The 23,549-nt window shown below is 40.6% G+C and overlaps 3 protein-coding genes across 5 annotated transcripts; all 3 read right to left on the reverse strand.

Moving 5' to 3' along the window:
• Window positions 1-271: 271 nt before the first annotated feature.
• LOC115390400 (CMRF35-like molecule 7) lies at window positions 272-4,585 on the reverse strand. 3 transcript variants are annotated; one of them, XM_030094255.1, is made up of 8 exons: window positions 4,502-4,585; window positions 4,347-4,403; window positions 2,614-2,925; window positions 2,210-2,533; window positions 1,672-1,785; window positions 1,476-1,562; window positions 1,237-1,280; window positions 276-1,154 (listed from the first exon to the last, which is right to left on the reverse strand). In XM_030094255.1, exons 1-8 carry the CDS (start codon window positions 4,539-4,541, stop codon window positions 945-947), a joined length of 1,188 nt encoding a protein of 395 aa, XP_029950115.1. In that variant the 5' UTR covers window positions 4,542-4,585; the 3' UTR covers window positions 276-944. The 3 variants fall into 3 exon arrangements, with proteins under 3 accessions (XP_029950117.1, XP_029950116.1, XP_029950115.1); XM_030094256.1 differs by lacking the exon at window positions 2,614-2,925 and having other exon boundaries at window positions 274-1,154; XM_030094257.1 differs by lacking the exons at window positions 2,210-2,533; window positions 2,614-2,925 and having other exon boundaries at window positions 272-1,154.
• A 3,629-nt stretch (window positions 4,586-8,214) lies between these two features.
• On the reverse strand, window positions 8,215-11,448 carry LOC115390528 (CMRF35-like molecule 1). The gene is made up of 5 exons (XM_030094432.1): window positions 11,311-11,448; window positions 10,018-10,317; window positions 9,765-9,812; window positions 9,583-9,687; window positions 8,215-9,368 (listed from the first exon to the last, which is right to left on the reverse strand). The coding sequence occupies exons 1-5, from the start codon at window positions 11,354-11,356 to the stop codon at window positions 9,067-9,069; spliced, it is 801 nt and encodes a 266-aa protein (XP_029950292.1). The 5' UTR covers window positions 11,357-11,448; the 3' UTR covers window positions 8,215-9,066.
• A 609-nt stretch (window positions 11,449-12,057) lies between these two features.
• On the reverse strand, window positions 12,058-15,511 carry LOC115390658 (CMRF35-like molecule 6). Its single transcript, XM_030094590.1, has 5 exons — window positions 15,418-15,511; window positions 14,994-15,335; window positions 13,916-13,951; window positions 13,682-13,809; window positions 12,058-12,459 (listed from the first exon to the last, which is right to left on the reverse strand). Exons 1-5 carry the CDS (start codon window positions 15,482-15,484, stop codon window positions 12,148-12,150), a joined length of 885 nt encoding a protein of 294 aa, XP_029950450.1. The 5' UTR covers window positions 15,485-15,511; the 3' UTR covers window positions 12,058-12,147.
• Between the last annotated feature and the right edge of the window lie 8,038 nt (window positions 15,512-23,549).

Here is a 23,549-nt window from a genome sequence, read left to right on the forward strand (position 1 = left end):
TAACGCATCAAGAAAAAGTAAAGATAGAGAGCTCTGTTATATCACTATAGCTCAGGAAAAATGTGTATTTTTATGTTCTTCGTTTCATCAGACTGCAGTTCTCTCCATCTGCATTCAGCTTGTACGACAGGAATTCCACAGCTTTTTCCACATGCGAATCGATGCATTCATTATAAAGATGACAGGTGAGATGAAAATGGTTATTTTTAATAACTGTAACAAATACAAGGGATGACAGCATTAACTGTGATCATGGAGCTGTCCACCAGAGGGCGCTGTTGGCTCCAGTGAGGCTCAGCCTGACACTGAGGCCTCTTCATACTCTGCATTGACTTTTAAAGTGAAGCAACACAAGTTTCTACAAAACTCCAACTGCAGTCAAAAATGAGCCCCTTTTTATTAAGAAGAACAATTCTGTGCTTTCTCAGCAGGATATCTTAGTAAAATGGACAATTTTGACATGAAGAGGATCCAAGTCCATCCAACCACAGTTTATTTATGGAAATATTTGTATAAACATTACATGTTAAAACAGCTTAAAATTATTACAGAAAAACACTTCTTATATTTCAACAAGACAACGAGACAAAACACTGATCAAACTATATTCAGAGGAACAAGAACAATGTTCTGGGATGATCATCCCCGTTCCCAGGCTGGAATATCATTAGAGATCTGTGGGATGAGCTGATGTGAGCTGTCCATGCTCAGAAACCATCAAACCTGACTGAACTGGTTGGAATTAGTGAACTAATCGGGATTCATCCCGAATCCAGACACTCATTGGAGGTTATTGGAAGCATCATGTGGCTGAGGCTCAGCTAATTATCAATGTCAGGGAGTCTAGTTTTGTTTTGCATATCCTACGTGTCTCAAAACTTAGGACATGCAACAAATTAAAAGCTGGCATTTCACCACCTCCTCCTCTTTCCAGAGGGCCCACATCACTGCTCCTCTGGGATTTTGACAGTGGAATATACGATTGACACTGGTGCTGGAGGATCAGCGGCCTGGGTTGTGTTGACATCAGGAGGAGTGTTCTTCTCCGGGAGCAGGTCAGCGGGAGCGTTGACGGTGGCATAAACAGACGGCAGGGGGCGCGCAGGCTGGCTCTCAAACACTATCTCTTCATAATTGTGATCTCCATTTTCTCCCTGAGGAGGAGGAGAGGAGAGGCGAGGTGAAACATGAACAGCTGCTGTTCTGATATGCAAACCAAGCAAACACACACACTACCTCTGTGTTTGGTCCAGGGTTTGTGGTTTGCTCCGGTCGTTCATCTGCAGCGCAACATGCAAAAACAGAGTTCATTAAGAGGAAACATCCTCATCTGTTCACGAAGCCTGTGCAAATAACCACATCACTAAAAACTAAAGTCTGTGGCTTCAGAAATCATGCGTAAAGAATGAACTGAAAATAGAAACAAATGGAGAGAATCGTGTTAGTGTGTGTTATGCTGAGGTGGTGTGTCTCACCCCGTTTGCAGGTGAGTCTCTGTCTGCACAGCATGATCACAGTTATTGTTAACAATGAAATACATAACAAGATACCGACGACCAAAACTGCAAGACAATACAAAAGATAACACCATCAATTGTTGCATGCGAGCAGACAGTGTGTCATAGTACATGTGGAGCTCTAACCCAACTCTGTTTGCCTAAAGGCACCTACCTAATGCAAGCTTCCTGGGCTTTTTGCGTGGTTTCTTGTCCTTATCGGTGCCAGAGTCACGTGTTTCCACTCCTTGATCCTTTCCTCTTGAACTGACCGATTTTGTATTTTCAGCTGTTTGAGAGTGAGAAGAAATATGATGAAAGATGAAAGGCACGATAATAAACATTACTGTTCCAAACATAGGAAGGTCTGCAGGAGGGCGGTGAGAGCAGACCATAGAGGTGGAGCCAGTGACCAGCAAAAAGAAAGAAGAACCGAAGGATGCTGGGGTTTTTACTGTGAGTGAAGAGAATGAAAAGGTTTTAAAATGACTGCATTAGAGTAACAACTGCTGAACAGTAACAGTTGAAGGGAAAGTGAGTTATGTCAGATATTAATAAAGGGAAAAAGATACTGAGGTTCATGGATGCAGAGAAGGAAGACATTAAAGGAAGGCCATCAGCTGTGCAAAAATACTGAAGGAGTCAGGAAATGCTTCCGTCAGACTGAGTAAACGTGTCCGTCCGCCTGACTCACAGTGGCTGGGTGTACTCACCGACAGTAAGCTGTATTTTGGTGTAGCTGTCATGTTGCAGCGTCTCTTCGAAGCCACACCAGTATGTCCCAGAGTCGGATTTGGTCAAGTTTTTGATGTACACATAGAAATACTTGGATCGGGGGCTATCCCTGATGTCAAACCTGCCTTCAACTACATTTCTATCGTGCTCTGTTGTATGTATCAACTTTGTACAGTTTGCAGGATTCTCCCCTTTGCACAAGAACTTCTCGTTTCCCGCATGCTTGTCAGTATAGGAACAATTGATGTACGCATTCTTTGAAGTAACTCCAGAAATTTTCTTTGGGTTAATGTCATCCCAACCTGCAACAGGAAAGAAATCCGTCTTCAGTTAAGCAACAGTCCAGTTCAGCATCTTTTCCTCTTTTCTAGTCAGTACTCACTCAATACTTGCAGGTGGATCTCAGTCAAACATGCAGTGTGTTCATCATTTCTCACAGCACACACATATTTCCCAGCATCGCTGCGTGTCAGTGAGGTAATGTTCACAGTGTAGACTCCTCGATCTCTAGAATTTTCCAGAGAAAACCTGCCTTTTCTGGTTAGTGGCTGCCAAGATTCAATTACTATGGGTCTGTTGCTCTCAGCTTCTTTGTAGAAGTGTTTGATCTTGTTTTCTTCGGTGCTTGGATAATTGCAGACGATGGTGGCAGAGCCTCCGAGATATGCAGTCTGATTCACAGGTGTGCTGCGACCTGCCGCAAGGTTGAGGATATTTTTAAATTCAGTTCAGATGCACCTGTTACGCTAAAGCCACCTCAAGTTGTCGCAACACTTTATTTACTGATTAATGTTTTTTTTACACCATGAGTGCTTTCAGTGTAGCCTGACTTTCCACCCCAGAACATAAAAAAATGAAGTGTCACTGCTTTAAAAACTACAATAAATATAATGCGTCCTCTGCTTGAGGGAAGAGGCTTCATCACTCCCATTCTCGGGGCATTCAAATATTCTATCAGCTGAGATTGACGCCAGCTTCCTGTGATCCAAACCTGGATTAACTGAGTGTGGATTTTCAATAGTCTGTGTGACACTCTGGCTCTATTCTGTGAAGTAATTCTGTGAGAACAAGCTCAGACCTGCTGTCAGAACCTCCTCCGATTCCTCACTTATTTTCATCTGGGACATCGAATAAAGAAGTAGTTTAAGCATCAGCAGAGCTGCTGCTGAACCAGAACCAGAGAGCTGATGACTGAGACCAAATTGTCCTTTTAACATTTATTTGCACCTTAAGAAGTTTAAAACACTGATTCAAACATGAGGTTGTTTGGATAAAATGCAGAAATAGCCATTAAAAATCAAACTTACCATGATTTAAAAGATAAAATACAGTCATTACAGATGAACGATTCTTCTTCACAAGTGATTTGTATTAAACAGAAATATTTGAAGCCTTCACGTGGAGCCTTCACTAAAATACTTGAAAGTGAACGTTTTAACCTCAGGGGATTTCTACAGGTTTTTATTTACACTGGACAGTTTCCAAGATCATTAAATAATTTTGGAGCCATTTCATAAAAGGTTTTTCTGTTGAGGAGAATCCAATTCAGCAAAACCACAATTATTCTGTGTAATTCGGCTTTAAAATGTTATGAACCTGACATTTTCTCACTGATGTGAGAGATAATAAAACCATGTTTCCACACGTCAGACACTGTTTAATCAGACCGATCAGTCATCATGATTACACTGTGGCAACAGCACAGCAGAGAGATGCTCTTTGGAAGCAAATTAGTAAACTTCAACAATCATTAATTTGACAAATTTAAAGATTAGAGCTCCTTTACATTAATTTAATTTTTAAAAATATTCCTCCCATCGCCACTCAGCATCATATAACAGAATATAAGACAGAAAAATTGTTTTCTAAATTCTATCTGCTTCATTATTCATGCACCAGCGACCTTTCTTGTGTTTCCTGTTGCCCTGAGATTCTTATCAGTATTTATAAAGAAGGTGTGAATTACTGAATTTAAAAAAACACATTTTTGACCTTCAGTGGAAAGGAATAAATCTAAAGTTTCTGATAAAGTTTGTTCATTGATTATTTTTACATCTAAAGCGTAACAACTCTTTGCGCAATGGGTGCTTTCTACTTCTGTCTGATTGTACTTACATTCAGCGTTGGCAGGTCTTGGTTTGGCTCCTTCCACAGAAAATAAAAATACATTTCCTGCCATGAAAAATTCAGTTATTTCACCATAATTAAAGGTTAATTTCAACTCAAACAAAATAAAAGAACTTAATGAAATGACAGGTGTTGAATGTTACCTGATATTAAGAAAACAATGATTTTCAAGGACGTCTTCATTCCTTCACAGATGTAGTAACTCTCCTCTACGCTGTATCTCCTCTGAACCCACACCTGTGTGAGAAAAACACCCGTTCCTCTTTTTTAACACGCGCTGTGAAACATTTGCATGATGTTGAACAACAAAGGTCCTCTTTTGAGTTGTGGAGAGAGAGAAACAACCAGAGACTGAAATGGAGAAGAGAAAGAGAGCGTGCTGACTCACAGAACCGTTCCACCTGCTCGCCATCGTTTCATTTCTTTCATGTGAAATATAAATATCCCTCACATGATCTCTCTCACGCAGGCAATTTACATCCATATTTCTTAGATTCCAGTGAATTCTTCATGAAGTTAGACGTAAGTCTTTTCTGTCCAGTGGGGCGGGATTAAAAGACCTGTGTGAACATGTATAGTGCATGTGGTGTGTGTCCATGGGAGTTGAGGAGTTTCACTGTTAAAAAAAAAAAAAAAAAGTCGTGTAACTGTTTACCACAGAGGTGTCAAACAAACATAAGGCCCGTGGGCCAAAACCAGCCCACAAGAGATTCCAATCCGGCCTGCCAAAGGTGAAATTTAAAGGTTATTATGGAAAGAAAATGTATTTGATAGCACCACAAAAAGAGTAAGTCTGGCTAAAATAAACACAAATTGTTGACATCTGGATGACAGACGCAAAGACAAACTGCATCAGATATAACTCAGATCTATTCTTCTCACTTCATATGTAAAGTTTTTGAGGCATTTCCTCCAAGGTGCAGGGCTCAGGATCAATACTAATCACTTTGATTGATCGATTGATTGATTTTATTTGTTTCATTCTTTTTAAAAGAAAGAAATGAAAAGGAACAGAAAGAAGTGAGACTTATGATGTCTGCCCCTATCAACATAAAATAAATGAGAATTTGTCAAGATTTGTTAACATATCACCAAAAAAAATACAAAATTAAATACAACCATTTCACTAAATCAAAATACAAATACGACCGTTTCACAAATAATTACAGATCAAATACAACCATTTCACAAAATCTAAATACAAAAAAAAAACCTTAATGAATTATTTTCAAAAGAAACAATCATTCTAAGTTTGACCATTCTTTAAAACAGAGTCGTGCCCTCCCAATAACTGTGCTTTTAAACATTTCTTGAAGATGTGAATGGACTGAGACCTCTTAATTTCACTGTCAAGTTTATTCCATAAATTGATTCCTTTTGTTGTGATGCATCTTTCTTTCAATTTGGTTCTTGATTCCGGTCGTTTGAAAACTTCAATGCCTCTTAATCTATATTGACTGTCTCGCTTTGCAAATCTATTCTGTAAATTAAATGATATTTTTTTCCAGGGAGCTTTATACATTGTTTTAAGAAGGTTGAGTTCTACCAATTCTTTAATTTTTAAGGATTTCAATTTTATAAATATTGGGTTCGTTTGGTCTCTGTAACCACTTCCATTCACCACACGAATCGCTCGGTTCTGTAAAAGGAAGAGTGGTTCAATGTAGGTCTTACAAGCATTTCCCCAGACTTCAACGCAGTAGGTCAGATATGGTATAATCAATGAATTGTACAAAAGAAACAAAGAATTATTGCGAAGTGACTCTTTCAATTTGTACAGAACAGCAATGGTTTGAGAAATCTTAGTTTTAACGTACTCTATATGGGATTTCCATGTTAGTTGTTCATCCAGAAATACACCTAAGAACTTAATTTCCTTTGTTCTTTCGATCTCTATACCTTCCACTGTCAGTGTTGTGTCAACGTCTTTCCTTCTGTAACTGAAAATCATATATTTGGTCTTACTGATGTTCAAAGATAGTTTGTTAGCGTTGAACCATTTTATAACATTCTGAAACTCTTTTTTCTACAATTTCTAAAACTTCATTTATATTGTCTCCAGCATAATACAAAGTAGTATCATCCACAAACAAGATGCATTTCAATAAGCTGGAAGCAGTGTCAATGTCACTGATATAGAGAAGAAAGAGTACTGGTCCAAGGACGGATCCTTGAGGAACCCCACAAGTCACGTTTCGATTTTTAGATTTTATATCGTTGATTTGAACAAATTGTTTTCTGTCTTTTAAATAGCTTTTGACCCATTCATGAGCAACACCTCTTATACCGTACTTATATAATTTATACAGCAATATGTCATGATCTAGAGTATCAAATGCTTTTTGAAGATCTACGAAGACACTTACTAAGAAACCTTTCTTGTCCATTGCATTTGTAATTTCTTCTGCCAGTTCCATAATTGCTGTGGCGGTTCAGTGATTAGTCCGAAATCCATATTGATTGTTACTTAAAATGTTGTGTTTATCACTTAATGAAGTTAGACAAAGAGTAAAGATGGAAAATTCTTCTTTCAGCTTGTAAAAGCTCAGAGCAGAGCTCATCAGAGCTGTATAAACAGAACTGGCAGTAAAATGCTGTAGACACAGTATATATACATTCATCAGTGCCTCAACAATCAGGCTCTTTTCATGACTGGTACAAAGGAAGGGAACTGTTTAGCAGACAGATGAATGAAGTCCAATAAGTTTGTAATTGTGCTGCAGTCTTTGACGATCCGATGTCTGTTCTTGTTTGTAGTATCGACTGACTCATCCGAGCTGAAGATTTGTTATTTTTGCGTCCGTGTAGAAATAATAGGCATATTCTATTTCATTTTATAAACAAGTACAACTAAAATCTATACTAAGATCCACATCCTGTTGGAAAAAAAGATCAAATTGATAAACTTGAACTTTTCCTGAAATTCAAATTTCTGTGACTTTCTCTTCTGTCATAAAGGTGTCGAGAAAAGTAATCTAATGAAATCAACAATGCATATCATGAAAATCTGGACTGAGTTTCACTCCTATTTCTTTTTGCTGAGTTTGTTTTATTTCTGTCTCTCTATTTGTACCAATAACAAGATTCATTTCCTCTTTCAAAGTAACTGTTTGAGGTCATGTGGTTGAAAGAAGGAGACAAACTTATCCGTGCAGTGAAGCAGAAAATGAGGCAGAGAGAAGAAATTACCAAGAGGGAATGATGGCTGAATGTAGAGAATGTAGGATCAGACTGAATTTGAATTCAAGGCGCATCAAGCAGATGCAAAGGCTCTATTTATATAGCTTGACCACTAGACGGCGCAGTTCCCCATATTATCAAACTATCATCTGGCTGTGCTTCATTCAGAAAAGTTTTTTCTACATCACACTGTCTGTTTTTCCTCATTAGAGGTATAAAGCATGCTCTGGAATCAAAAATCAATATCTATCAGAAATTAAAAGATGTCCATTTTAATTATTAATAAACATTGGCTCCTAGATCGCCTACCCAGCAATGTACTCTACTTCTTGGAGAAAATTCTAAATAATAATAGAGTTTTTTTTTTTTTTTTTTTTTTTAATTTTTCTTATTTTTAGAAGAGCAACTTCTCAAACTTCCTCAAGTACAGAAGTCAAAATGAATATTTATCTTTATCTTAGTGCCTTTTAAAGCACCTTGAACTTTTGTAATAGCCATTGGAATACACACACACACACACACACACACACACACACACACACACACACACACACACACACACACACACACACACACACGGTATGGCTACAAGGGGCCATGATTTAGCGTGTATTCAACCTGCCTGAACAATGTATCTGCTTTCTACTGTGAAAGTACATTAATATTCACATTTCAATGCTCAGAACCAACTATCATTTATTATGCTGTAATTCAACTCAGCTCAACTCAGCTTTATTTATAAAGCACTTTAAGACAACAATCATGGCAACACAGTGCTGCACATGGGCAAGAAAATCTAAAAATAAATATAAATACAATAAAATAAAATTGTTGACACTAAAGCGGGAGTACGTCTCATACTGGGTTAAAGGACAAAGAGTAAAAATGTCTGAAGATCCCTCTTGAAAATGGACAGTGAGGGGGCCTGTCTGTAGCAGCTCGTTCCACAGCTCAGGGCCAAAGCAGAAAAGCTCTGTCCCCTCTGAGCTTACACCTGGACCTGGGTCCCTCCAGGACCAGCTGATCCACTGACCTGAGGAGGAGTGTAGGGCTGAAGCAGCCCAGAGACTTAAAAAAAACAAAAACAAATAAAATAATTCTAAAATGAGCTCTAAAGTGCACAGACAGCCAGCAGAGGGAGGCCAGGACCGCAGTGATGTGCGGCCTCTTACGTTCTCCAGTTAGTAGCCGCGCTGCAGCATTCTGGACCAGCTGGAGACGTGCGAGGGACGACTGGCTGACTCCAACATGAAGTGAGTTACAGTAATCCAGCCGGGACGTAATAAAGGCATGGATTACTTGTACAAAAAAAAAAAAAAAAAAAAAAATATGAAAGCACAACAATAGAAAAAAAAACTAATTTAATAATTATACTGCATTGTATTTAATAATGTAAAAGTTGTGGGAATGATACACTTTCTTATGATTGTAGATGGTTCTCATGGCATGTTAGTGATAAATACTGCAGTTTCACTTTTAATTTCCCTGAAACTCTCCTCAAAAGTCAGTATGGCAGACAGCTGGATATTCAGACGTTGGAGTAGACGGCTGACTCGTCTGTAGATCTGAGTTCAATGGTCGTGTACGTGGTCATTGGGTCAGGCGGCGTCGCGGCGCTGCAGTCTGCATGTTTGTTGAAGCTCACAGTGGAGTAAAACAGAGCTTCCTGTTGAGTCTGAGGCTCCGGTGATACGTCAGAGTAAAGATCCGTCGTGCTGTTGGCGCTGCTGAACGCTCCGTGTTTCTGGCCGGTTGAGGGCGCGGCGCCGTCCGGGTGTCTGTCCTGGTCCTGTGTGGACGGTATTGCTTGAACCATCGGTTGGCCCTTTTCTGTGCGAAGAGTGAAGACATGCATGAGTTGACACACACACACATTTGGGATTGATTTGACATTATGCTTGTCCCCAAAAATGAACTCCAAACAATTTGCTTTGTACTGTTGCTGAGAAACTGCTTTTGAAATTGTTTTGACGTCAAACTATGATCAGAATGCTGTTTCTGACGATTTGAAGTGTCTTCTGCGCCATCTTGGTGTTTTTTTCACCTTGAGATGGGCCGATGTGTTTCTTTCGATGTCTGAAGAATATGAGAAGAGCTACCACCAGAGCCAGCACCACCACTCCCAGACCTGTCCCGATGTACAGCTCCTCTGAAGAAGATAACCACAGCACTGATAAACCACTCAGGACTGAACCATCACCATTCACACCAGAGACGGTTGCTTACTGGGGGTCAGAGCACTCTGTGACTGACTGTCCTCCCTTTTTGATTCTCCTGAAAAACAGATAAACATGTTTTTACTTCTGCAATGTGAGAGTCTGATTTGTTTCCTGTGCTGACTAACGTTACAAAACAACCCCAAAGCTCCTCCCTATTTTGAGACAGTTGTGAAATTTGCTGCGTTTTGGTGAAAGGGAAATGAGACAGAGGGGTTTCTCCCATCAGCAAGCTGCTCGCATGCAGAGCTGAAATAACTCACTGACTCTGATGTCCACCTGAGTGTACGTGTCGACGCCGACTCTTTCTATTCCACACCAGTAGGTTCCTGAGTCTTCCAGCCTCAGTTTAGAGACAGTCACATAGAATGTGTTTCCCTTATCCCTGATCCTGAATTTCCCGTCTTTGTGTGGCCTTTTGCTGGTCACCAGGACGTCTTCGTCTCCGCAGGGTCTGCTGCAGAAATATTTCACATTGGAGGCAGCGTTTGAGTGCACGCATTTAATTTCGACCTCTTGTCCCTCCACTGCAGTCACCACTATGGCTTCGGCCTCCTGCAACCCTGCAGAAAAACAAGGGCAAGAAGTTACTTTTTTTTAAATCAGTGTTTGTAATTTTTTTTTTTACTGAAAATATTTATGTGAACCTGAAAAACCATTTGTTTATATTATTTTAACTTGGCTTTTAATTCACCTTAATGAAAATTCCTTATACTATTATAATTATGACAGCATTGCAGCAGTTGTAGGAGACGCTGCAATGACAATACAGCTTCTTAATTTAACTCAGTTTCAGTAACTTCCACATTGATTTACATCATTTCTCAACTGCTCTTATTTTGTCAGTCATAGATTATTTAGATGGAGTGCGTCAAACACACAGTTCCCGCACTCATTTTTTTCTTTTCATTTACGGGAAAGTTTTATTTCGTGGCACACAATGAAAGCCAGTTAGCTTATCGATGAAGTAGTAATTAAAGTTAATAACTTACCAAGTAAGTATTTGAAGTTTCAGAACGGTCTGTTCAGATGTGGTTTGTGCCGCTATTCAAGGCCCAGTCAAAATAAAATTGATTATGTGACTTCTGAATTCAAAGGAGTTTAACTCCTGTTCTCCACACTCCAGCTGTTTCCGGTATTCACTGCCTGAATTTGGATGACTCTGTATGTTTGAGTGTTTTCACAGGAGAAGATAGCGGCATTGGGAAGACCTTGAGGAGTATCTTCTTCTTTAGGGAACCATCAGAATAATATTCAGCTCTCAGTATCACTGCAGTGCCTCATAATGCCACCCTCTTTGGTTAAAACAACTTGTTCTTTTAAGATATCATTTCTTCTCTCTGACTCCTGGAATGAACTACAGGTACATTGATTAGTTTTTCACTAAGTCCTGTGTTTTGACTGTATCCTGCTTTGGCGTGAAAAACCACAACAATCTAGTATTTCTGAAGATGAAAACATAACTTGAAAAAGTAACCAGGAATATACATCGCCTGTTCTGAACACAGTGACTTGTGGAGAAAAGAAGGACTTAAGAATATTTTTACTGAACTCACCTTGGAGAAGAAAGGCCATAAGCACCAAGGTAACATCCATTTTCATTCTATAGCTGCAATATCTTTGTCACGTTTCAGTCTTTCGGTGCCACGCTTTGGTTTCAAGTCCTCTAATAAGACGGCTCTTCAGAAGAGGTTCCTGCTGGTTGTCATACTTCCTCTCTATGGCCAGTTCCTCTGTCTGTATCCACATCCTACTTTGAGCATGTGATGAGAAGTCAGTGTCCCTCCCCCCTCCGTGACAGAGGAACTTTGCTTTCTGTGTGATCAACAGGTCAGAAGACAACTAACGCAAGAACCATCTGTAAATATCGTCACTGTGTTTAAGTGAAGAAATGTGACGACAGTGGTGAGGTGGTTGGCACGTGTTTTCTCTGGGCTCCTCCGACAGTTCAGAGACATGCATTTGGGGTTAAATGGAGACTATAAACTGATGTGAATGTGACTATGGCGTCTGCCCTGTGGTGGACTGGTGACCGTCCAGCCTCCCAGTCCTCCATCTGAGTTCAGTTCTTATAACCTGCAGCCATGAATCATTGGATAAAACTGAACAGAAGAATGTTTAAACCAGTCATGTGTTCCTCTTTTTATGTTATATCCTAGAATAAATATGCCTTGTTTACCTTTAAATTGAACACATCACAGCAAAGGCTTTCTTTATAACAATTTTTACTTTCACAAAATCTTATCTTTCATTCATCAATGTACATGAAATCATTCTTTCTCATATGTTGAAAGCTTCATAAAATTGTTCCCATCATAACCATTATTTCTGTCAGCAAGACCTCACTAACTACAAAGACGCAGTTTACAGAACTGTAACGATAAGCGGCGCCGTTATCCAGAGTGAATGGTCTCTTTAGAGGGTTCATGTTTGGGGTCGCAGTTTCCCTGAATGCTGAGGTAGACGTGATTCTCCTGACTGCTGGGGTCCAGATGTTCGTAGTGACAGATGCACCGGGGAGCTTCCACGTCAGCGTAGTCGTCGGAGCTGGCGGAGAAGGCCGACTCCCGCTGCTTGGCCGTGAGGCCCGGAGACATGCTGGCTGCCGATGGAGCAGCTGAAAGCTCGGCGCAGCCTGGATACGAGCAGCAGCGTTCGGGCTCGGCTCTCACTGTGGGCTTCATTGGCTCGTAGTCCGAGGACGTCTGTACGAAGAGCAAAAAGCCTCACGGTTGATCTCACAGATATAAGAGAAATCACGTTTGGTTTTTTGGTTTTTAAACCAAATGGGGAGCTAAAATGTTGACGCTAACTTAAAGCACAATGTAAACAGCTTCATTTCCTTTGGAAACAACCAGTTCCTTCCCAGGTCTGAAACTTCTCCTAAATGAAGTAAAATGACTAGTGAATTCCAATTTTCTTTTTATCTTTAAGGTTTTTCTCTATTTCACAAAGATCTGTTTGAGTGAGTTTGTTCTGAACACAACACTCTTAAATGTGAATAAAGCTCTAAAAAACTAGATGCATTACAAGCTGCCAGGCTTGAACTGAGAGACGTCGTGAGAATTCAACACAAATGCATTTCGGTATCTCCATGTGAGACAGCACCTCCAAATGAAGCCCAGAGTTACGTATCCATCGATACATCACGGCCTGACTGTGTATCGAGGTTGATTTCTGTCAGAACCCATGAACCTTTGCTGCAGTTTGAGCAACAGCAGCTCGGGTCAGAGTACCCTTCACTCCCTACATGCATCAGTGAGACTCGGCTCTGCCATGACCCTGACCTCTGACCTCTGACCACTGACAACACTAAACAACAGTTACAGTTAAGATGCTTTGACCCAATGATTACAACTGCTCAAACTTTTCAGCTTTTTCGGGTTAAAGGTGCTGTACGCAGGATTCTGCATCTCCGCCATCTTGCTTAGGGTTGCCTAAGCAAGATGGCGATTTAACCCATCGAAGATGGCGACTTGAAACCCAGCACAGCCAATCCTGTCCTGTTTTCTCTGACATCACGCCCTTACACAAGTTAAGCCCCTCCCACAAGAACGTGCAACGAACTCCCCTCGACCAATCATGGTCAGAGCCTCATGGACTCTTCTGATTGGTCAAAGATACCTGGCGCTGTTGAGATTCCTTTTCAGCTCAGAACAGAGACAGATGGAAACGCTGCTCCCTCACGATAGTGCAATTATGCTACACTCCTAAAGGATTATCAATGGATACTCTAACATTTAATCCAAAGAAAACACAGAAAAATTAGCATTGACTAGCAAAAATCCAGCCTACAGCACCTTTAAATCACATAAAGTCAAACGGAAATGTGTGCACGTCCAGACTGTCCTCCTGTGGAGCCACTGAGGACAGTAGAGGCTCCTCTCATCAACATATATTCAAAGAACAGGCGTGTTTCTGACAAACCTCGGCGTTTCGACGTGATCTCGCGCGTCTGTTTTTCACAGCCAGCAGGAGGCCGATCGTGAACAAACACACGAACAGCATTGCTGCCACGCACATCACAGCAGTGAGGTACAGCGAGAAGCTCAGCTCTGGAAAACAAGCGTCGCACAGTCACATGAGGACTCACTTCAAACAAAACAAGCTGAAAGTTCTAAATGCTGCAGGTGTGGAGACATAAATAAGAATGAGACTTACTGTGTATTTCTGGAGGGGGTGACACTTCGTCAATTACTGAAAAACAAGAGTGAAGATGGGATATACAGCAAATGTTTATCCTCAATTAAAATGTACTTAAAATGTATATAGATGTAAACTTCTTCAGATGTTTTACATAGTTTTTTGGTTCTTCTTTTTTGTGGACTTTGCTTTGTTGAACCTGCAGTTCAAAACCACCAGAGAAAATATTTATTTTCATTTATATTCTGCATTTTTAAGTTACAGAGGATATCAACGTAAGCATTTGACTTACTCTTTACATACATTTTTGCTCTAATTCTAAAAATATGAGCGTTAGGATCAAGAAAATCCTTCACAAACTGGACATACAAGGCCTTGATGTGAACTGAGTAAATTCCGCTTTTGGAGCAGAACTTGTTACTTTCACTTTGTTACGGAGGGCTTTTTCCCACCGCTGCAGCTGCAATCATCTGGAAGTCTGAGGTGAAATCTTACGTTAAACAACAAAACAACTGAGAGAACAGGACCTTCAACTAAACCTTACTTTAGTGGATGTAATTATCAAGGACATGTATTTTTTTTATATGAATCATACAGTTTCAAAGAGTTGTAAATATGTCTCATTCCTTCAGTTTTGGTTTATTTTTGTTTTTTGTTTATTTCCAATTATTCTAAATCCTCAAACCACATAATCATTCACATGTTCCTCCAGATCGCTACGTCTGTTTTGCTGGCCCCTCACCGGCCCCCGAGCCGGGCCCCTCACGTGCCATCGGTGGACCAGCGCTCCACGTGATCCGCCGTGGTGAACCAGGAAGGGAAAACATTCTCCCTCTCATCCTTGTCAAAACTTTTCCGTAGGAACAGAAACTTCTAAGATGCAGAACATAAATGGCAAAAAGCAACACCTCTCGGTTCCTATTAATCGTGTGAGCGGCCTGACGATTTTACATCCTGAGCGCGACAGAACGACCCCAACGAATAAAACTCACCTGACAATTTGAAACAGAGCTGTGATTTAAGCGTGTTTAAAACATCTGTATCAAACAGACACAAACATAAAATTTATTTAAATCCATTCATCGCGCTCTCTGACCTTGAGACAAACGTGGGAAAACCTGGAGTCTGATGACCCTGACGATATCCGGCATGCCGGCGACGTCCACCCCGCACCAGTACGTCCCGCTGTCGTCCAGACGCGGCTCGTCCAGGCTGACGGTGAAGAACGGCCCGGAGGTGTTGTCGTACAGGGCGAAGCGTCCGCTTGTCTCCCACCGGTCGTGACCCTCTGAGCGGATCAGGTAGCCGGACGGCTTGCCGTCATCGTACAGGCAGAAGTACTTGGAGTGGTTGGTGTAGTTTTGAGAATAATCGCATCTGAAGTCGAATCTCTGGCCCTCCACCACAGAGACTTCCGTAGTCTTGGCGCTGATCAGAGCTGTCAGGAGCACAAGAGAATAGTTTAGTGGTCGTTTTGTATTTGGCGATTTTACATTTCCTCACTGCTTGAAAAGTCTCACCTCGGATCTGCAGTAAGGTAAAGACGACAGCTGCAGTTGACCTGAGTGAGACCCGAGACGCTCCCATCACTCCCGGCTCGACTCCGCGGCTCAGTCTGATTCTCCTGCAGTGAACAGGAGCCGGCTGAATCTACTCTCAGTCAGGTGCCGTCTTCTCCATGTGTCTGGACCTCTTCCTCTTTCGTGCACGAAGCTGTTTGTAGGCAGCGGCCTGCTGCTGCGGCTTTTGTGACTCAGAATGTCACCTTTCTTTTTCGATCGGGAAGGTGAAACCTGGAAGATTTAGTGACACCTGCTGATTGCAGCCGGCTCTTCTTGATCCACACTGCAGAAAGAATCAAACGGGTGCAGGGTAGAAGATCACTACTATAAAGCAGACATGATTTACTGACTGATAAAGATACACAAATCAACATTTTCATGCGAGCAGTGGCTTACACCATTAGTTTGATATGTGAAAGTCACACTGAGCATCATCACCAGACTGAAGATGAGGTGTTTTTCACACCAGTTAATTGTTTTGATTAGGATGGTTTCCTGCTGCTTCAGGAATCTATTTCACTTTTCATTAACAAGCCAGCAGAAGATTTTTCTCCCAGAGAGCAGCTGAATGTTTTCAGCAGATTACAACGGAGCCAAAACAGAACACAGATTTCAAGGAACTAATCATTCATCTTTTCTTTGTTTATGTGGATTTATGTTCCGCTACAAATCAACAGGGAAGCTACGGAAAAGCCTTTACATCAGACCTTTAGAAAATAAAAACAGTAGTGCCCACAGGCCTCACCCCAGCAGACACACTACGTTGTATTAACGTTGGTTCTTGGTTGGATATGGGTTGCAACGTTGGACAACCAAAAGCCAACGTTGATACAACATCTAAAGCTTACGTCAGTTAAACGTAGAAATTTTAACGTCAATCTGACGTTGTCATTTAGTTGGTTTCAAGTTGCGTTGGCCAGTAACCAACATCCAACGTCTGCTCAACGTTGAGTGCTAACGTTACATTGACGTCAGGTATATTACCAAAGCCCAACGTCTTCTAAACATTATATTGACAACATCCAAACAATGTTAAATTCCAACGTCAACCCAACGTTGTACTTTAGTTGGTTTTAAGTTGTGTTGGCAAGTAACCAATATCCAACGTCTGGTCAACGTCAAAGGCCAACATCAAAATGACGTAGAATACTGACTTTCAGTTGTTGGGTTTACAACCAAAGCCCAACGTCTTCTAAACGTTATATTGACAACATCCAAACAATGTTAAATTCAAACGTCTACCCAACGTTGTACTTTAGTTGGTTTTAAGTTGTGTTGGCAAGTAACCAACATCCAACGTCTGGTCAACGTCAAAAGCCAACGTCAAATTGACGTTGAAGAACGATGTTCAGTTGTTGGGTTTACAACCAAAGTCCAACGTCTTATAAACGTTATATTCACAACATCCAAACAATGTTAAATTCCAACGTCAACCCAACGTTGTACTTTCGTTGGTTTTAAGTTGTGTTGGCAAGTAACCAACATCCAACGTCTGGTCAACGTCAAAGGCCAACTTCAAAATGACGTAGAATACTGACGTTCAGTTGTTGGGTTTACAACCAAAGCCCAACGTCTTATAAACGTTATATTCACAACATCCAAACAATGTTAAATTCAAACGTCAACCCAACGTTGTACTTCAGTTGGTTTTAAGTTGTGTTGGCAAGTAACCAACATCCAACGTCTGGTCAACGTCAAAAGCCAACGTCAAATTGACGTTGAAGAACGATGTTCAGTTGTTGGGTTCACAACCAAAGTCCAACGTCTTAAAAACGTTATATTCACAACATCCAAACAATGTTAAATTCCAACGTCAACCCAACGTTGTACTTTCGTTGGTTTTAAGTTGTGTTGGCAAGTAACCAACATCCAACGTCTGGTCAACGTCAAAGGCCAACGTCAAAATGACGTAGAATACTGACGTTCAGTTGTTGGGTTTACAACCAAAGCCCAACGTCTTCTAAACGTTATATTGACAACATCCAAACAATGTTAAATTCAAACGTCTACCCAACGTTGTACTTTAGTTGGTTTTAAGTTGTGTTTGCAAGTAACCAACATCCAACGTCTGATCAACGTCAAAGACTAACGTCAAATTGACGTTGAACAACGATGTTCAGTTGTTGGGTTTACAACCAAAGCCCAACGTCTTCTAAACGTTATACTGACAACATCCAAACAATGTTAAATTCCAACGTCAACCCAGCGTTGTACTTTAGTTGGTTTTAAGTTGTGTTGGCAAGTAACCAACATCAAACGTCTGGTCAACGTCAAAGGCCAACGTCAAATTGACATAGAATACTGACGTTCAGTTGTTGGGTTTACAGCCAAAGCCCAACGTCTTGTAAACGTTATATTGACAACATCCAAACAATGTTAAATTCAAACGTCTACCCAACGTTGTACTTTAGTTGGTTTTAAGTTGTGTTGGCAAGTAACCAACATCCAACGTCTGATCAACGTCAAAGACGAACGTCAAATTGACGTGAACAACGATGTTCAGTTGTTGGGTTTACAACCAAAGCCCAACGTCTTATAAACGTTATATTCACAACATCCAAACAATGTTAAATTCAAACGTCAACCCAACGTTGTACTTTAGTTGGTTTTAAGTTGTGTTGGCAAGTAACCAACATCCAACGTCTGGTCAACGTCAAAAGCCAACGTCAAATTGACGTTGAAGAACGATGTTCAGTTGTTGGGTTTACAACCAAAGTCCAACGTCTTATAAACGTTATATTCACAACATCCAAACAATGTTAAATTCCAACGTCAACCCAACGTTGTACTTTCGTTGGTTTTAAGTTGTGTTGGCAAGTAACCAACATCCAACGTCTGGTCAACGTCAAAGGCCAACTTCAAAATGACGTAGAATACTGACGTTCAGTTGTTGGGTTTACAACCAAAGCCCAACGTCTTATAAACGTTATATTCACAACATCCAAACAATGTTAAATTCAAACGTCAACCCAACGTTGTACTTCAGTTGGTTTTAAGTTGTGTTGGCAAGTAACCAACATCCAACGTCTGGTCAACGTCAAAAGCCAACGTCAAATTGACGTTGAAGAACGATGATCAGTTGTTGGGTTCACAACCAAAGTCCAACGTCTTAAAAACGTTATATTCACAACATCCAAACAATGTTAAATTCCAACGTCAACCCAACGTTGTACTTTCGTTGGTTTTAAGTTGTGTTGGCAAGTAACCAACATCCAACGTCTGGTCAACGTCAAAGGCCAACGTCAAAATGACGTAGAATACTGACGTTCAGTTGTTGGGTTTACAACCAAAGCCCAACGTCTTCTAAACGTTATATTGACAACATCCAAACAATGTTAAATTCAAACGTCTACCCAACGTTGTACTTTAGTTGGTTTTAAGTTGTGTTTGCAAGTAACCAACATCCAACGTCTGATCAACGTCAAAGACTAACGTCAAATTGACGTTGAACAACGATGTTCAGTTGTTGGGTTTACAACCAAAGCCCAACGTCTTCTAAACGTTATACTGACAACATCCAAACAATGTTAAATTCCAACGTCAACCCAGCGTTGTACTTTAGTTGGTTTTAAGTTGTGTTGGCAAGTAACCAACATCAAACGTCTGGTCAACGTCAAAGGCCAACGTCAAATTGACATAGAATACTGACGTTCAGTTGTTGGGTTTACAGCCAAAGCCCAACGTCTTGTAAACGTTATATTGACAACATCCAAACAATGTTAAATTCAAACGTCTACCCAACGTTGTACTTTAGTTGGTTTTAAGTTGTGTTGGCAAGTAACCAACATCCAACGTCTGATCAACGTCAAAGACGAACGTCAAATTGACGTGAACAACGATGTTCAGTTGTTGGGTTTACAACCAAAGCCCAACGTCTTATAAACGTTATATTCACAACATCCAAACAATGTTAAATTCAAACGTCAACCCAACGTTGTACTTCAGTTGGTTTTAAGTTGTGTTGGCAAGTAACCAACATCCAACGTCTGGTCAACGTCAAAAGCCAACGTCAAATTGACGTTGAAGAACGATGTTCAGTTGTTGGGTTTACAGCCAAAGCCCAACGTCTTGTAAACGTTATACTGACAACATCCAAACAATGTTAAATTCCAACGTCAACCCAACGTTGTACTTTCGTTGGTTTTAAGTTGTGTTGGCAAGTAACCAACGTCCAACGTCTGGTCAACGTCAAAAGCCAACGTCAAATTGACATAGAATACTGACGTTCAGTTGTTGGGTTTACAACCAAAGCCCAACGTCTTCTAAACGTTATATTGACAACATCCAAACAATGTAAAATTCCAACGTCAACCCAACGTTGTACTTAACTGGTTTTAAGTTGTGTCGGCAAGTAACCAACATCCAACGTCTGGTCAACGTCAAAGGCTAACATCAAATTGATGTCGAATACCGACGTTCAGTTGTTGGGTTTACAGCCAAAGCCCAACGTCTTGTAAACGTTATACTGACAACATCCAAACAATGTTAAATTCCAACGTCAACCCAACGTTGTACTTTAGCTGGTTTTAAGTTGTGTTGGCAAGTAACCAACATCCAACGTCTGGTCAACGTCAAAGGCCAACATCAAATTGACGTAGAATACCGACGTTCAGTTGTTGGGTTTACAACCAAAGCCCAACGTCTTCTAAACGGTATTTTCACAACATCCAAACAATGTTAAATTCCAACGTCAACCCAACGTTGTACTTTAGCTGGTTTTAAGTTGTGTTGGCAAGTTACCAAGATCCAATGTCTGGTCAACGTCAAAGGCCAACGGCAAATTGACATAGAATACTGACGTTCAGTTGTTGGGTTTACAACCAAAGCCCAACATCTTCTAAACGTTATATTGACAACATCCAAACAATGTTAAATTCCAACGTCAACCCAGCGTTGTACTTTAGTTGGTTTTAAGTTGTGTTGGCAAGTATCCAACATCCAACGTCTGGTCAACGTCAAAGGCCAACGTCAAATTGACATAGAATACCGACGTTCAGTTTTTGGGTTTACAACCAAAGCCCAACATCTTTTAAATGTTATGTTGACAACCTCCAAACAATGTTAAATTCCAACGTCACCCTGACGTTCTCATTTAGTTGGTTTCAAGTTGTGTTGGCAAGTAACCAACATCCACCGTCTGGTCAACGTTAAAGGCTAACGTCAAATTGATGTAGAATGCTGACATTCAGCCGTAGGGTATACAACCAAATTCCAACATCCTCTGAACATTACACAATGACAACGTCAAAATAACATTAAATTCTAACATCAAGTCAAGTGAAGTCAAATTTATGTCTATAGCACATTTACAGACAGCAACAGCTGAAACCAAATTGCTTCACATAAAAACAGTGCATAAAGAGCTTGATAAAATATATATACAGAGGGTAATTAAATATGATGATAATAATGAAAAAGCCTAACTTATCTATGGGTTGGGCTGGTGGCTGGACACTTATTTAAAAGCAAATGAGAAGAGGTGGGTCTTGAGGAGGGATTTAAGGACCTCCAGGGTCTCAGCTGCTCTGATGTGAGGTGGGAGTGTGTTCTCGAGTTTGGGGGCTGCGACCGCAAAGGCTATGTCTCCCTTGGCCTTTTGCCTGGCCTTTGGCAACACTAAACACCGTTGGTCAGCTGACTGCCGCTCTCTGAACGGGTTGTAGTAGCAAAGGAGTTCTTCATAGGGAGATATAACTGGACATCTTCAGCAAAGCAGTGGAAGGAGATGTTTGGTGCATAATTGTCCCACGGTAGAGCGCATGTGTCTCAGGTGTGAGAACTGCAGGTCTGCTGTTTACCTGCTGTGATCATGTGACCTGATTCAACAAACTTTCCCTCATAATCTCTTTATCACATTCTATTCCACAATGCTATTAAATGTGATTTTATCGTCTTATTGTCTTGAGGGAGACTCTGTGACTGGAGTGAGTAATTATGTCCAAAGATCGTCCCAAAAAAAAAAAGTCAGTGACAGTCAGCCCTCCTGGGCTCTTTGGTGAATTAACGTCCGAAAGTGTCTGCTGGTTATAGGATGTAATTTAGGGGGAAAAAAAACTTACAACGTCCTCATGCTATCCACTATAAACAGTGAGAGAGGATCTCCATCACAGCAGAATATCACAGCTTCATGGTCGCGGTCGCTTTTACAGTGCAGCTATTCTCAGATGGCTCCACATTACCCATCATGCCCAGCAGTGAAGAGAGCCAGAGTAAAATTTGCTGTTATGTTGGCCATTTTTACAAGTGATTATTTTCATACCGATGCTGATCTGTCACAGTCACCATGAGTGAAAAGTCTGAGACTTTCATCAGGTCGCAGAACTCATCTCTCAGACGCTTACGATCTCTGTTGGTCAGTGTTGCCCAGTAGAACTGAGCTTCATACTGTGTGTATATTTTATAAATGTGTTTTAATTTATTTTCGTTTATATTGTGGTTTTTATTTTTTTTATTCATTTATTCTCAGACACTGTGAAGAAAAAAAAGAAACTAATTGGTTGTTCACGATGTCTGTGAGACTTCATTCATTTCATTGGTTGCTATGTAGAAATACTGAAATCCTATTGGTTGGAGGGAAGCTAGTTCCCACCCCGTCGGTAGCAGCGCAGTTGATCCGGACGAGCAGAGAGGAGACACACAGGAGGAGGCGAACTGAGAAAAATCATTACTTTAAGGACGAATGAAGAGCTGGAAAAGCTTTGAGCCATCCATGAATGCACTTGGAAGCGAGGAAGCATCCAGGAAGTGATGCTAAAACTCTCCGAAATTCTTGGTGAGTGATATTCTCAGCTCAGCTAATGAGCGCACGTGTCTGATCAAGCTAGCTGCTGCGCCCTGCTGATGGCGGGCTTGCAGCATGTGTTTTTTTTCTTGTCATCTTGGTTCATCTGCTGAAACGACAGTTACTGCTAGGATACAGTTGATAGATAGATTTATTTAATTTTAAAAGACATTTTATTGTGGTTTGATTATACTTTGGGATCTCTGATGTGAGCTGTAGCTTAATTCAGTTGTGTTTTGCAAAATCACCAGTGCAATTTTCTTGAGTATTGATTTGAATTAACTGGTTTGATTGTTTTGTGAAGAGATTTTGCCAGTTTGTTTGTAAAATATGGGTTTATAATGTTTTTGTGTGCAAAAAAGTTGCAATAACTATAAAAACTTAATTTGTTAGAGGTTGTGCTAGAAAAATATTCTAGTTCATGATTTGAAATACAAACAATGGATTTCATGGTAAAAATTTGTAATCATAACTCATGGTTTAAAAGAAACTGAACCCATCATCAATTCATAGGTTAAAAAAATATTCTATTTGAGTTGATGTATTGGTTCATAAAGACAAGTAAGTCTTGAAAGGAGTGAATAGAAATGATTGTTACTGTGTTCTTTACTAAGTAGCATGCAGAAATTTGAATAACACAAATGGCCATATGCTCTGTAACATCCTGTGTACAATAAGGTTTTTATTGTCATGCAGGCTGGGTTTTCTTTTGTTCCCTTGGTTGATAACCACTGGTACGCTGAACCCCTGGATTGAACATGGATTCCTCCTTGACCAAAGAGGTGACGAGCTGTCCCAGAACCTGAACCTGATCCTGATCCCCCGGTGGAGGAACAACCCCATTCCTCACCTTTATCACTGCCGTGCCGGTAGGACCCTCGAACCGGTGACTTTCAAACCCCGACACAGACTAGATAGTGGGGCAGATAACTGCAAATTACAGGAGAATCGTTCACTTGTGGAAACAAGCACCAAAATTGGCACACATGCTCCTTGGGCATTGCTTTTTTGATAAAAGCCGTTAGCCACCAAAAATTTCATGATGGCGGCCATTTTTCCTTTACTCCCACCATAATGAAACTTAACATGGTGAAAGCAAATATGTATACAAACATTTTATGTATTACAATTTTTATTGACAAACAAATTTAAGTATGAAAATGAGGTGTAATCCTGGTCCAAAAAATGAATGGAGGTCAACGGAAGGTCGAGTTTGGATGGCCAGTGGAACTGCCTGATGAGTCGGATCCACACCAAAATTGTATGCGTTTTAAATTGGACCAGGGTACACCCCTCCAGTGAGTTTTAC

The sequence above is a fragment of the Salarias fasciatus genome, chromosome 6, assembly GCF_902148845.1.
Source record: "Salarias fasciatus chromosome 6, fSalaFa1.1, whole genome shotgun sequence".
Taxonomy (NCBI): Eukaryota; Metazoa; Chordata; class Actinopteri; order Blenniiformes; family Blenniidae; genus Salarias; species Salarias fasciatus.

Bases quoted from the DNA above. Each gene is read 5' to 3' on its own strand.
- LOC115390400 (XM_030094255.1), bottom strand. From the start codon at position 4,541: ATGAAGACGTCCTTGAAAATCATTGTTTTCTTAATATCAG. The intron at 2,534-2,613 runs GTGAGTACTGAC...TTCCTGTTGCAG, and splicing joins GATCCACCTGCAAGTATTGA to GTTGGGATGACATTAACCCA. The intron at 1,155-1,236 runs GTAGTGTGTGTG...CCTCCTCCTCAG, and splicing joins ACCCTGGACCAAACACAGAG to GGAGAAAATGGAGATCACAA.
- LOC115390528 (XM_030094432.1), bottom strand. From the start codon at position 11,356: ATGAAAATGGATGTTACCTTGGTGCTTATGGCCTTTCTTCTCCAAG. The intron at 9,688-9,764 runs GTAAGCAACCGT...TATCTTCTTCAG, and splicing joins ACAGAGTGCTCTGACCCCCA to AGGAGCTGTACATCGGGACA. The intron at 9,369-9,582 runs GTGAAAAAAACA...CTCTTCGCACAG, and splicing joins ACACATCGGCCCATCTCAAG to AAAAGGGCCAACCGATGGTT.
- LOC115390658 (XM_030094590.1), bottom strand. From the start codon at position 15,484: ATGGGAGCGTCTCGGGTCTCACTCAGGTCAACTGCAGCTGTCGTCTTT. The intron at 13,952-14,993 runs GTCAGAGAGCGC...CTTGTTTTTCAG, and splicing joins TTTCCCACGTTTGTCTCAAG to TAATTGACGAAGTGTCACCC. The intron at 12,460-13,681 runs GTTTGTCAGAAA...CTCTTCGTACAG, and splicing joins GATCACGTCGAAACGCCGAG to ACGTCCTCGGACTACGAGCC.